Raw genomic sequence first — 13,613 nt, forward strand, 5'->3', positions numbered from 1 at the left:
CCGGGCCTGAAGGCCTCAGAAAGACCACCAAATAAAACATAATTCTGAGCTTTTAGATAGAGCAATTTTTTTTAGTCAACAAGAGTAATCTTGAGAAAATCATTTAACTTCCCTCTGCCAGCTGTGAATTGCTATGAGAATTATATGGGTAACATGAAAATGCCTGACCATATATCAGTTACTCAATAATGATTAGATCCTATTCTTCTCTTTACCTTCAACCTATTTAAATTTTCACAGGAAGAATACCCATTTGAATTCTGAATCCACATCCCAAGTTTTTGTGCTTTATTTTTATTTATTTTAAAACTATGATTTAAAATTTTTTATTGGAGTATAGTTGATTTGCAATGTTGTGTTTGTTTCCAGTGTACAGCAAAAAAGTCAATTATACATATACATATATCCACTCTCTTTTAGATTTTTTTCCCCATATAGGCCACTACAGAGCATTGAGTACATTTCCCTGTGCTATACAGTAGGTCCTGATTAGTTATTATTTTATTATTATTTATTATTTGGCCATACCTTGAGTTATGTGGGACCTTAGTTCCCTGATCCCATATGGAGCGAACCTGTGCCCTCTTCATTGGAAAGCAGAGTCTTAACTCCTGGACCACCAGGGAAGTTCCAGTTATCTATTTTATACAAAGTAGTATGTATGTGTCAATTCCAATCTTCCAATGTACTCCTCCCCCTCCCTTACGCCCTAGAAATGGTGAATTTGTTTTCTACATCTGTAACTCTATTTCTGTTTTGTAGATAAGTTCATTTGTACCTTTTTTTTAGATTCCATATATAAGGGATATTATATGATATTTGTATTTGACTTACTTCACTCAGTATAACCACCTCAAAGTCCATCTACGTTCCTGCAAATGGTGTTAATTTCCTTTTTTATGGCTAAGTAATATTCCATTGTATATATGTGCCACCTCTTCTTTACCTTTCCTCTGCTGATGGGTATTTAGGTTGCTTCCATGTCCTGGCTGTAGGAAATACTGCTGCAATGAACATTTGGGTGCATGTATCTTTTTCAAATTATGGTTTTCTCCAGATATATGCCCCAAATTTGTGTGCTTTATTCACTGAACTATTCTTTATCTGAAGTACTGTTGGGAGGCAGATGAAAATCATACCTAATCAGTATAGCTCCATTAAAAAAAAATTTTTTTTGGCCATGCCCAAATGCATGTTGGATTGTAGCTTCCCAACCAGAGACTGAGCCTGCACTGTCTGCATTGGGAAGTCCCCATTACTTTATTCAAAGTGAATTCCTGGGTCATCAGTCTCTAGATGAAGGCAAAATGTCCCAACTTTTGGTATTATTACATTTGTATCATGTTATCTGTCTCCTCTTTGGTAAAATTGTAAAGTGTACAAATACAGAACACATACTGCATATTATTACTGGTGAAAGTGAAAGTGAAGTCGCTCAGTCGTGTCCGACTCTTTGCGACCCCATGCCCTGTAGGCTACCAGGCTCCTCCCTCCATGGGATTCTCCAGGCAAGGGTACTGGAGTGGGTTGCCATTTCCTTCTCCAGGGGATCTTCCGGACCCAGGGATCGAACCCTGGACTCCCGCATTCCAGGCAGACGCTTTAACCTCTGAACCACTAGGGAAGCAGTTACTATTACTGGTAACTATATGCAAAAAATAAGTCAAACTCCCAAACCAAATCCGAGTATTTTAACCTTTTGCAGTTTTCTAGACCCTTGTCCCTCCATTAGTTAACCTGTGAGTATGTATACATAACTGCTGTTCTTTATCAATAGCATAATGCATGGATTATGGATTTGGACAACCCACGATTACGCGACATTCCAAAGTCAACGCGCTGTCTGGTTATTTACTCCCGGCCTAGATTCGGAGTCACGTGGCAAGTGAAACCAAACCTCTGCCCACATTCCCGGAACTTCCCCTTACCCCACCCCCTTCCCTACTGTAAGTCGTCTGGCTCTTACCCTCCTTCTCACGCCGCGGAACCAAATCCCTGCCAGACAAATAAAGGCCCTGGCTGCACTGGCCTCTTTCCCCCCCTCTCTAACAGCCAATTCCCACCAGTTACGGCGGAGCCTGCCTCCAGACGGTAATCCCACGGGCTCAAGGCACAGCCCCTCTTTAGCTTCCAATCAGACTCAACTGGGGGAAGAGCGCCTTGGAGTGGAGGAGGAGATGCCTCTGTCAGCCTTCGGCAGTCCTTCTCTCCTGTTTTCAGCCCCGTCGTAGTCTCCCGTCTATAAAACTGACGGCTAGAGGAGAACAGGCACGAAGCGTCCCGTGCTCCATTCACAGCCATCTCTAGCCTTCCCTGAGGAGCCATCAAACCCTCCTGCTGTCACTAGGAGAAACTGAGGCAGAAGGGGCCAGTCTGATGTCTTAAGTCCGGTTTGTGGACGCTCAGCCTCTTAATCCCTGCTCCAGATACTGCTCCGCTACCGTGGCTCTTGGCTGGGTACAACCCACTTCTGTAGTGTAAAGCTGGGGGCGGGGTTTGGCTAGGCAGGTCCAGGATGCGAGATCCTGGAAGAAAGAAAAGGTGTACTGTTTGGGGCCATCAACGAGCTAGGCTGGCTTGGCAGGACTGGGCTCTTCGAAACAGGTAATACCCAGGGAGGGTGCCTGTTGGTCTGAACCAGAGAGATAAGGCCGAAGGCGGTATCGCTGGAGTGACATTTGAGGGGGCTACACAGGGGAGAAAGGGGTATAATGGAAAAGGGAGAGGAGCTCAGAAACTGTGGGGTGGGGGAGGGGGAGAGCCCTCCTTCTCCTGCAACTGCCCCGTCTCCCCCATGCCTCCCAGCAGAACCATGGATTTCAAAACCCCTGACCTGCTGGACATGTGTCTGGAACCTCCAGAAGATGTCTTCTCAACAGGATCTTTCCTGGAGCTGGGACTCCAAGGTCTACCTTCAGAGGTTCCAGTGACTAGGCTACAGGAACAGGGGCTGCAAGGCTGGGAGTGCAGTGTGGGCCACGGCTGTGTGAGTGTGATGAATGGGAATGGGTATGGGTTGAGACACCTCTTGTGTTAAGTGCAAGAGGCTTCAGTTTCCATTTAGAGGTCTGAAGACAGAGCCCCTAAAATAGACATGAGCTGTAACTACCCTCATGTCCAAAGACAGAAGGGACTGAAACTGATCTAGTCTTGACATTGGATAGGACTTGCAGAATTCTTCCCTATACACATTCACACCCTCTTCTACTGTAGGGTCTTCAAGAGAGTGAGCCTGAAGATTTCCTGAAACTTTTCATTGACCCCAATCAAGTTTACTGCTCAGAAGCATCTCCTGGCAGTGACAGTGGAATCTCTGAGGATCCCGGCCATCCAGACAGTCCCCCTGCCCCCAAGCCACCCAGTTCCCCTGCCCTCTATGAGGTTGTCTATGAGGCAGGGACCCTGGAGAGGATGCAGGGGGAAGCCGGGCCAGCTGTAGGGCTCATCTCCATCCAGCTAGGTCAGTGTTCTTTGTGGGAAGGGGACATTGGCCCTCCAGGTCCAGTCCTAACCCTGGAGTTAAGGGGGTTTCCCCAACCTATGCCACTACCCACATCCTTTCTCCCAGCCACTTATGTCTCCCTCAGATCAGTGGAGCACGCCATTTACAGTGCCTGATGCCTGCGTGGTCAGTGAGCTGCCTCCTGATGCTCACATCCTGCCCACGGCAGCTACTGTAAACTCAGCGCCTCCCGCAGCCCTGGTGAGTCTCGGGAAGTCACTGGACTCAGTACTCTGTGCTACAAAGAACTGGGGAAAAGGGGCTGAGGGAGGGGAAACTGATGCTGAACACTGTCTTTGCCCCAGTTTTTGTGGCATTGGGCCTGAATGCCAGAGAGATGTGAGCAATTGTAAGAGCAGGAATGGACAAGAGAGACAGAAGCCCTTGAGCTTGAGATTAAGGGCGTAATGTTTCAGTTAAGGAGAGGGTGGGGTGAGGGAATCCAAGGATAGGGCTCAGGAGAGAGCCTGGTGCTGTGTGCACTGTCTGCTCAGTTAGGGCCATTGTCTCAGCCTTGAGTCAGGACGTGGAAATGGGATAGGCCACTTGGGAATCCAACTGGTTACTGGGCACAGGGTGTAGAAGCGACTGCAATTACAGTTTTTACTGGAACAATAGTTCAGCAGTCACCCACTGCCCACAGTTACAGCATAGGTGTGTGACACGTCACATACCTTCCCAAGGGGAGCTGGGCTGGTTCCTTGCAGTGAGGATGAAGAGGGGGCCTTGCCCAAGTCACTGTTCCTCCCTTTATCCTGAAAAGAACTCCTTGTATCCAAAAAGGCAGAAAGTAAGTTCTAGCCTCCCTGCAAATCTGTAATTGAAGCTGAGACCAGAAGCCAAGCCAAGCACGTTAGAATCTTGGGCTGAGGAATCTTAAACAGACTGAGGCAGATATCTAAACTTGTGTGTGCATCAAAAACACTAGGGCATATGTAGTGGATTGCCAGGGAAGTCCTGGTTTTTTTATTTTTATTTTTGGCCGTGTTAGGTCTTCATTGCTGTGCAGGCTTTTCTCTAGCTGTGAGGAGTGAGGGCTACTCTCTAGTTGTGGTGAGCAGGTTTCTCATTGTGGGAGCTTCTCTGGTGGGACACAGGCTCGAGGGCGTATGGGCTCTTCCCACATCAGACACTGAACCCACGTCTCCTGCATTGGCAGGCAGATTCTTTACCACTGAGCCACCAGGGAAGCCCTGGTCTTGTTTTTAAAATATATCTTCTAGGGGAATTCCCTGGCAATCCAGTGGTTAGGGCTCAGGGGTTCCACTGCAAGGGGTATGGAATCGATCACTGGTTGGGAACTAAGACGCTGCAAGCTGCATGGCACAGCCAAGAAAATAATAAATAAGTACCCTCTAGGCTTCATTTTCGGAGAAGGCGATGGCACCCCACTCCAGTACTCTTGCCTGGAAAATCCCATGGGCGGAGGAGCCTGGTGGGCTGCAATCCATGGGGTCGAGAAGAGTCAGACAAGACTGAGCAACTTCACTTTCACTTTTCACTTTCATGCATTGGAGAAGGAAATGGCAACCCACTCCAGTACTCTTGCCTGGAGAATCCCAGGGACCGGGGAGCCTGGTGGGCTGCCGTCCATGGGGTCACACAGAGTCCGACACGACTGAAGGAACTTAGCAGCAGCAGCAGCAGCAGGCTTCATTTTCAGAGATTTTGATTAGGTGGATTGGGAGGGACATGCCTCTAATACAGCACCAAACAGTATCAGAAGCAAGAAGTGAACACCAGAAAAAGTCAGAGGTAGAGTGCGTTAGCTAAAAAAGTCAAAGATCACCAGAAGGCAAAAAACAATTTCCTCTTGAGTCACAAAGTGAAGTATAAATCTTTCAAAAAGAAGTATTAGTTAGAAAAGTAAGCTACTCAGTTGATGGGCCCACATTAACCAGACACCATCTACCCTCCCCACATACTCTGTTCAGTCTGGTTGCCTTTGGGGCATTCTTTGAGAGGGAATAGACCTTCAGTCTGATAAGTAGGGCTCAGACTTGAGGGGAGAACGAGCCACCACCCTAGGGATCTCCTTGTGGCTGACAGGCAACAGTAACACTGCCAAATTGAAGTTAATGGCTGAAGATGAATCATATGTCTGCTGTAAGATTAAGCACTCTACCTTAGTGAGTTACTCCACATCCTCTCCAGATACTCCTAAGGTCTACAGAAACGTGCATCAGAATAGGTCCTCCCTAGCCTGGTCAGACTGCCAAGGGCCTAAGTCTGTGGACAAAAAATACGACAAGACCACCTCCTCTTTCCCTAGTCAGCCTCAGGAAGTCCCTGTGGCTTTCCTGAGATTAAGGTCTCGATTAAGGTCCCTGCCCCTCATTTCATTTCATGGTTTGTTATTCCTCAGAGCAAACAGGAAACACTCCCCAAGAGGCATGCAAGGGGAACAATCTTGAGAATGGGATGACCCTCTCTCCATTCTCATCTTCTCTCATGCCCCAGCAGCTGCCCTGTCAAACCTTGTTCCTGACAGAAGAGGAGAAGCGGCTGCTGGGACAGGAAGGGGTTTCCCTACCCTCTCACCTGCCCCTCACCAAGGTAACACGCTTCCCCCAAGGGTATCCCAATACTGCAGCCCTATCAAGGCCTCTGAGGAGCCAGGAGAGCAGGACAAAGTTGAGGAGTTGGGGGAGGCTGAGGGCCCAGGACTGACACACCCTGGGCCTCCAGGCAGAGGAGAGGGTTCTCAAGGAGGTCAGAAGGAAAGTCCGTAACAAGCAGCCAGCTCAGGACAGCTGGTGGCGTTTCCCTACCCTCTCACCTGCCCCTCACCAAGGTAACACGCTTCCCTAAAGGGTATCCCAATACTGCGGCCCTATCAAGGCCTCTGAGGAGCCAGGAGAGCAGGACAAAGTTGAGGAGTTGGGGGAGGCTGAGGGCCCAGGACTGACACACCCTGGGCCTCCAGGCAGAGGAGAGGGTTCTCAAGAAGGTCAGAAGGAAAATCCGTAATAAGCAGTCAGCTCAGGATAGCCGGCGGCGGAAAAAGGAGTACATTGATGGCCTAGAGAGCAGGTATGTTTGGATTCACATTTCTTTGCTTCAAGCCTGGGCCCCTGTCCTTACCAAGGCTGGTGAGGTCAGGGATGCACATGATTACCGAGCCTCATCCTACCTTTCCGCCCTCCCTAGGGTGGCTGCCTGTGCTGCACAGAACCAGGAACTACAGAGAAAAGTCCAGGAGCTAGAGAGGCACAACATGTGAGTGAAAACAGCCTGCGTGTTGGCGGAAGTGTGCTGCACACATTCTTGGGCCCTGGCTCCCAAGAGATCTAACTCTTCGTTCCTTGTTTCCCAGCTCCCTGGTGACTCAGCTCCGCCAGCTGCAGATGCTTATTGTTCAAACCTCCAACAAAGCTGCCCAGACTAGCACTTGTGTTCTGGTACCATTGGTCAATTTCCCATCTCCCCCCTCACCTCCTCCACCTTCTGCCACATTTCCATCCCTATGCTCCTCGCTTCCTAGCCAGACCTATTATCCCATCTTTGATGACCCCAACTGCCCCCTAGTCACTCTGCCCTCTACTCCTTTCCTTGATGGTCCCCACAACCCAAGTGTCCTCTTGCTTCTTCCCAGATCCTTCTTTTCTCCTTGGCTCTCATCATCTTGCCCAGCTTCAGCCCCTTTCAGGGCCTGCCAGAAGCTGGGCCTGAGGATTACCAGCCTCATGGAGGTGAGAGGCAAGGGCAAGAAGGAACTCTGTTTTCTGGGTAGTCAAGAAGTGGGAGGGAGGCCCTGTCCTGTCTAGGATCCCTGACCAAGGGAGGGAGCATTATTCTACTGCCCTTTTTCCTTCACTCCACAGTGATTTCCAGAAACATCCTGACTCACAGGGACATGACAGAGAATCCTGAAAACGCAGTGGAAGAGTCCAGACTGGAGGGACCACCTGGGGCCAAGGGTGCAAACAGCTCCACAAGGACACCGCTTGAGAAGGTGGGAGGGATGGCAGGCCCCAGCAGGCACATCAGAACTGTGTTACATGCAGACGAAATGTGAGCGCTAACACTTCCTGGCTCACTTCCAATAAGGAATCCAGGGCTCTCCTACTGTTATGCTTCCTCCTGGGGTTCCCACTCAGGGCTCTTTGGCCTCAGGCGTCTGAATCCCATAAGGATGCCCTTGATGTCTGTACCCCATGGCTTAGTTGCCCTATGTCAGGGGGAAGCTCAAATACTTTCCATTATGTATCTGTGATTTTATTTCTTCAAGGACAGGATTAAAGGGAAACTGATGTTTTGGCTAAGAAATAAACTTTTTTTGGTAAAACTATATCCTGACAATTTTAATAGTGGAAGAGGAGGAAGATAGGTACCTGGTAAACTGGGGCCTAAAATCACTACCCCCTTTCCCTCTCTACCCCCCATGACTTCCTGCCCCAAACCAAATTACAGATAGGGAAGGAAATGATTTTACTCTTTTTATTCTGCTCATTAATTATTTAGATGGGGAAGATGAGAGAAAGGGGGTGCTACCACAAGGTTCCAGAGAACCAGGGGCACAAGTCAGTTTATTCTACCTTCTGTCTGAGGCAGGGTTTCTTTCTAAGACCCAGACGAAAGGAGAGAAAGTAGCTATATGGACTCAATTTGCTTCCGGACCTTTTCCAGAGCCTTTCTGTCCAGTTGTCGCTGACGAACGATGACAAGGCAAGCAAAAACCAAGGCCAGACCTATGACAGCCCCTTCAAATTTCCAGAATAAGCGTTGTTCCATTAGCGCTGAGCGGCAGCTGAGGGCAAGAAGAAACAGTTATCCCCAGAAAAGATCAGAGAGCCTCCCCATCTAATCTCTCTTCTGCTTCATCCTAATGAAGGTATCTCCAAGGGGAAGAGAGGAAACCAGAGTCAGCCTTCTAATGTGTTTACAATATATTAATCCCCCTCAAATATTTAATTTTTAGTGAGATAAACAGAGCTGGTACTAACTAACCAATTTTACTGATAAGAAACCATAGGAGGAGAGCTGGGACTTGGGTTCAAGTAACTTGGCTCCAAATCCCCTCCCCTTTCCAATATGCCATGCTACCTCCAGAAGAAACAGAAAAGGCAGGACTGTTTACCTAAAGTCATAGGAAGATTCAAGAAGAGAAACAGCACTTACCTTTTGAACTCACTCCTCTTAGATGAGCTGCATGTTATTTTCTCCACGTATCCTGTGGAACCACACTCAGGGGTGGTTTTCTGCCAGGAGGAAAGCATCACAGCACATGTTAGGAAGGGGCAGCAGGAGACGCAGGGCACCATGAGCAGGTGTCCGAGTGCTATGGCTCGGGGCTGGTAGGCAACAGAGAACTAACGAGGAGTTCTCCTGGGCGGGTGACAGGGTGGTGTTTACATGACCAGGAGTACGTGTCAGTAAGAACGCTTCAGGCTCAACAGCCTAGGAGAGGCACGGGCAGGTTCTGGAGCCTACTAGACTAAAATTGAGCAGACCACGGTTAATAGCTGAACGTCGCCATTAACTTGGAAAGAAACAGGCACGTTTTCAGGAGGAAGACAAGTTCAGATTTGGACTTACACTGTGACTTCAAGGAAAAAACCAAAAGACAATGCAAAGGCACACCTTAGACGTCTAGTCACACCGTCCCAGTCTGATTCAGTGTCAGGAAAAAGGGAGAGAAAACTGATACTCACAGCCTGGAAATTAGAACATGGAGCACACTCTTCGGCCACCACAAACTCTTCCACCAGCCAGCACGGCAAATTTGAGGTGCTCACTAGAGAGGAAGAGAAATGCAAATCTCAGACTTCCGAAAATTCTGCCCTAAATTCTTCTCCCTTAAATTCTGCCCATCAACTTCCCAGCACAGTTGAATGCCCTCGTCCCACGTGGTACTGCCCTTTTCCACCTCATCTCTTGGAATATGGGAGGATGTCAAAACAAAATTATAGGAGCGACGAGTTCCAGACCATCACCCACCTGACAGCTTCTCTTCCCGCACGGGAGCCTCTGCTTGGCTGCAGCGGGGTGGGGGGGGGGGGGGGGGAAGGGGCAAGAGTCAGAAGCCAGGAAACAGGGAACCCCGACTCCACCTCCGCGGTCCTGGAACACGGGTAACGGGGACGGTACAATCCTCTCATCCCCTCCTTTCCCCTGCCCTCAGCCCCTCCTTACCAGAGCCTTAAAGTGAAAGCGCAGAGCAACCAGCAGAGGTGGTGGCCCTGGGGGAGGCCACGCCTCCCCGCGCCCGCTGGCATGGAGTGCTGTGTCGCACCTGTCGGGACAGAGGGACCTGCCTGACTGTCCTCGTGCCTCGGTCGGAACGCAGAGTCCGCGCTTACACGGCAGTCCTCCGAGAGGTTCCAACTCAGGGCTGCGAAATGCTGGAGTTGCCTATCAGATTAAAGGCTCTGTCAGTACTCCCCCATGGCCACGGCGAGAAAAGGCAACACGCATTTGTTGGGTTGGACCGTGAGTTTCCTTCTTCGACCGGTACGGTCCTGACGAAAGGCCGAGGAGGCGTACGGCCCTAGCATTCCCTCGGCTCAGCTTCCGCTCCCGGCGCGGCCATGTTGCGCGCGGAGGATCCTGGGCGCGGGCCCGTTTCCAGAGCTAGGCCAGCGATGGGAGACGGAGGCCAGCGGCTGGCCAGATGTGCCTCGTAGTCTTCCGCCCGCTGCTCCCTGGGAGTTGGATCTCCCTGCACTCGTGCGGCGCGTTGCGACCCATTGGCTTGGCGCACCGTTGCATTCTGGTCCTGGTAGTCTTTTGCGGGAACGGAGAAAATGGCGGTGATCAGGCTATCTTCGTTGCCGTAGCTCCCTGGGCTGTCACCCGTTTGCCCCTCTGGGCAACAGCGAGACATGAAAAGGAACGATACTTCGCCCTCTCAGGACTTTCCTCTCTCCTTAAAACCCGAGGACTCACAATTAAGCCTCCGATTTTCTGACACTCCTTCCCATTCCCATCTTGAGCAATGATCAAGGGGAGAAGCTGGGTTGGCATTCCAGAGATGAAGGCAAACCTGTTACTTTCTCTTCCCTCAAGGAGCAGCAATATCCGAAACTCTGTGAATGTGAAGGCTTCCCCTGTCTCTGGGCTCCCACTCAGTTCTACTCAGATGGGACCTTGTTGTTGTTTAGTCGCTAAGTCGTGTCCGACTCTGCGACCCCATGGACTGTAGCCCACCAAGCTACATGTCCATGGGATTGAAAGATGCGAAGGAAATATTCATTAAAATACTTTGTTCTCTTCTATTGCTTCACACTTATATCATACCTTTTGATTTAAAGTTTAGCTCATTTTGATTCTCTTCTGTAATCCTGTGGAGTCAGGTGATATTGTCCCTGCTTTCCTAGTGGCTCAGAGGTTAAAGCGTCTGCCTGGAATGCGGGAGTCCAGGGTTCGATCCCTGGGTCGGGAAGATCCCCTGGAGAAGGAAATGGCAACCCACTCCAGTACCCTTGCCTGGAGAATCCCATGGAGGGAGGAGCCTGGTAGGCTACAGTCCAAGGGGTCACAAAGACTCTGACACGACTGAGCGACTTCACTTTCACTTTTCACTTTGTTTAATGAATAAGCTCAGTCTGTTACTTGTCAAAGATCATACAGCTAGTAGGGGAGCTGAGACCTAAGCCCAGACTTTTAACTTCCAGGCCACAGATTTGTGCCTGTTTTCCATCCCTGTGGAGTCAAACCTTGGCAGAATGTGGGTCGGGAAGAATCCCTGGATCAGGAAGATACCCTGGAGAAGGAAATGGCAACCTATGCCAGTGTTCTTGCTTGGAGAATTCCGTGGACAGAGAAGCCTGGTGGGCTACAGTCCATGGGGTCACAAAGAGTCAGACATGACTGTGCAACTAACACTTTCAAGTAAATCTAGGCCCTATTAATAATCTGTATACTGCCTCTCAAGATCAAAGAAATTATTCCCATACTTCTTCCTTGTTAATTCTGCTCCACACTCTCCTCCCTCAAGAAGTCTTTCTAGCCTAAAGGCTACAGCTACTCTTCCCCACAGCCATAAGGGCTAGAGCACTTTTGGAAATTAACATTATGTGTGGTGTGGACTCATGATGGTCCAATGAATAAGAATCCACCTGCTGATGCAGGGGACACAGGTTCAATCCCTGATCCTGGAAGATTCCACATGCCTCAGGGCAAGTAATCCCATGAGCCACAACTACCAACACCACACTCTGCAACTACTGAAGCCCAAGTGCTCTAAAGCCTGCATGCTGCAACTGCTGAGTCTGTGGGCCTGAACCCTGTGCTCCTCCACAAGAGAAACCACCTCAGTGAGAAGCCTGTGCACCGCAACGAAGAGTAGCCTCTACCTGCCACAACTAGAGAAAGCCTGGCACAACAACGAAGACAGCACAGCCAAAAAAACAAACAAACAGTATATCTGGTGCTATGTCCCATAAATTCTGTCTTCCCATCAGACTGAAATCTGACTGCTTAAGGACAAGAACTAACAGACTGGAAAGATCATTGGGTGGGAGATGAGAAAACAATACCCTGGTGAGGGCTGAGTTTTAATTTTGCTTGTAACTATTAATTTGTTCCTTTAGGTTACTATTTGTCTGTATATTATTTGTCAATAGTTCTATGTGATAGAAAGTAGGGTATGGGGTTTTTCCCCTCAGTATTTTTTAGCTGTGATAAGTTTTGGTCAAAACATAGCATTCTGTTACTCCTTACTCAGTCCCACTAGTTGTACCAAGCAACTGAATACGGTGTCTATGCTGAAACTGGATTTTAAAATATCCACTCTTGGGTATGACAAAGAGGCTGGTCAGTCTTCTTCCCGGGACTCACAAAATGCAAGTCTTTCCTCATCTCTTGAGTGAATTAAACTAGCTGGGCAGTTGAGTACAGAATTCAAACACAAGCCACAGATAATAAGGATTATTACCCCATTGAAGCTTAGATACTTAATTCATGTACCAAATTATTTTCTTAGTCCTTCTCCTGGCACTGTCAGACTCTTTTTTTCTGAGTGTTGTCTTTTACCAGCAGAAAGAGCAGCACACAAAAAGACTTTGCTGATGACTCCAGGGTTGTGCTATCCACTTCTCCACTGCAGGCTTGGGGATGTTTTAAATACCTTGAACATCAATCATATCCTTGAGGAAAACTTCTAGTGGTACTTTGTCTAAACCAAACCTGATATTTTCATCATCTTGATCAAAGATCAAGTCTGTGAGATAATTTTGCTGTTTAAAAAAATACTGTGAATTCATTGCAGCACTATTTACAATAGCTAGAACATGGAAGCAACCTAGATGTCCATGGACAGATGAATGGATAAAGAAGCTGTGGTACATACATACAATGGAATATTACTTAGTCATAAAAGGAACACTTTTGAGTCAGTTTTATGAGGTGGATGAACCTAGAGCCCATTGTACAGAGTGAAGTAAGTCAGAAAGAGAAAAATACCATATACTAATGCATATATATGGAATCTAGAAAGATGGTACTGATGAAATTATTTGCAGGGCAGCAACAGAGACACAGACATAGAAAACAGACTTATAGACACAGTGGGGTGGGGGGAGGGGGTGGTACCGGGAGGAAGGTAGGAAAGAGAGAGTGGGATATATGGAGAGAGTAACAGGGAAACTTAAACTACCATATGTAAAATAGATAGCCAATGGGAATTTGCTGTATGACTCAGGGAACTCAAACTAGGGTTCTGTAACAACCTAGAGGGATGAGATGGCGGGGGAGATGGGAGGGAGGTTCAAGAGGGAGGGGACATATGTATACCTATGGCTGATTCATGCCAATGTTTGGCAGAAACCAACACAATTCTGTAAAGCAATTATCCTTCAATTAAAAAATTAATTTAAAATTTTAAAAGAAATTGCAAATTTACTAATCAAACAGATGTAAATCAAAACATGTCTTTTCTTTTTCAAAGATTTAAAATATAAAAAAAAATAGTGCTGGCAAGAGCATATTTATATAATGTTGGTATAAGCATAAATTTATGGAGCATATTTAGAGAACTATAGAAATACTAATTAAAATGCAAATTCTACAAAACCATATAGTTATAAAATCTATTTGTTCAATTTTTTTTTCTGAATAAGCATTTGTACAGTGCAAATGCTATTTAGAAGACAATATTTTTTTAAAATAT

At 47.8% G+C, this 13,613-nt stretch overlaps 2 protein-coding genes across 17 annotated transcripts; one reads left to right on the forward strand and one right to left on the reverse strand.

Moving 5' to 3' along the window:
* Positions 1-499: 499 nt before the first annotated feature.
* CREB3L4 (cAMP responsive element binding protein 3 like 4) lies at positions 500-7,793 on the forward strand. Of its 16 annotated transcripts, none has more exons than XR_015161050.1 (11): positions 500-2,091; positions 2,806-2,986; positions 3,214-3,460; positions 3,588-3,703; positions 5,963-6,058; positions 6,191-6,296; positions 6,429-6,535; positions 6,653-6,721; positions 6,819-6,903; positions 7,098-7,194; positions 7,327-7,793. XR_015161050.1 is itself a non-coding variant. In XM_086392888.1 (10 exons), the coding sequence occupies exons 1-10, from the start codon at positions 1,793-1,795 to the stop codon at positions 7,518-7,520; spliced, it is 1,491 nt and encodes a 496-aa protein (XP_086249014.1). In that variant the 5' UTR covers positions 500-1,792; the 3' UTR covers positions 7,521-7,793. The 16 variants fall into 16 exon arrangements, 12 of the variants coding, with proteins under 12 accessions (XP_086249014.1, XP_086249015.1, XP_086249016.1 ...); XR_015161051.1 differs by having other exon boundaries at positions 5,966-6,058; XM_086392888.1 differs by lacking the exon at positions 6,191-6,296.
* A 135-nt stretch (positions 7,794-7,928) lies between these two features.
* JTB (jumping translocation breakpoint) lies at positions 7,929-10,065 on the reverse strand. The gene is made up of 5 exons (XM_086392945.1): positions 9,638-10,065; positions 9,443-9,480; positions 9,157-9,239; positions 8,624-8,703; positions 7,929-8,252 (listed from the first exon to the last, which is right to left on the reverse strand). Exons 1-5 carry the CDS (start codon positions 9,718-9,720, stop codon positions 8,096-8,098), a joined length of 441 nt encoding a protein of 146 aa, XP_086249071.1. The 5' UTR covers positions 9,721-10,065; the 3' UTR covers positions 7,929-8,095.
* Positions 10,066-13,613: the final 3,548 nt, after the last annotated feature.

This window comes from Bos grunniens, chromosome 3, assembly GCF_055505025.1.
Source record: "Bos grunniens cultivar Pamir isolate PY7600 chromosome 3, Bosgru_T2T1.0, whole genome shotgun sequence".
NCBI classification, from domain to species: Eukaryota; Metazoa; Chordata; class Mammalia; order Artiodactyla; family Bovidae; genus Bos; species Bos grunniens.

Bases quoted from the DNA above. Each gene is read 5' to 3' on its own strand.
- CREB3L4 (XM_086392885.1), top strand. From the start codon at position 1,793: ATGGATTTGGACAACCCACGATTACGCGACATTCCAAAGTCAACGCGC. The intron at 3,461-3,587 runs GTCAGTGTTCTT...TGTCTCCCTCAG, and splicing joins GCTCATCTCCATCCAGCTAG to ATCAGTGGAGCACGCCATTT. The intron at 6,722-6,818 runs GTGAGTGAAAAC...CTTGTTTCCCAG, and splicing joins GAGCTAGAGAGGCACAACAT to CTCCCTGGTGACTCAGCTCC.
- JTB (XM_086392945.1), bottom strand. From the start codon at position 9,720: ATGCCAGCGGGCGCGGGGAGGCGTGGCCTCCCCCAGGGCCACCACCTC. The intron at 9,481-9,637 runs GTAAGGAGGGGC...ACCCCGCTGCAG, and splicing joins GCTTTCACTTTAAGGCTCTG to CCAAGCAGAGGCTCCCGTGC. The intron at 8,704-9,156 runs GTGAGTATCAGT...TCCTCCTGGCAG, and splicing joins CATGTTCTAATTTCCAGGCT to AAAACCACCCCTGAGTGTGG.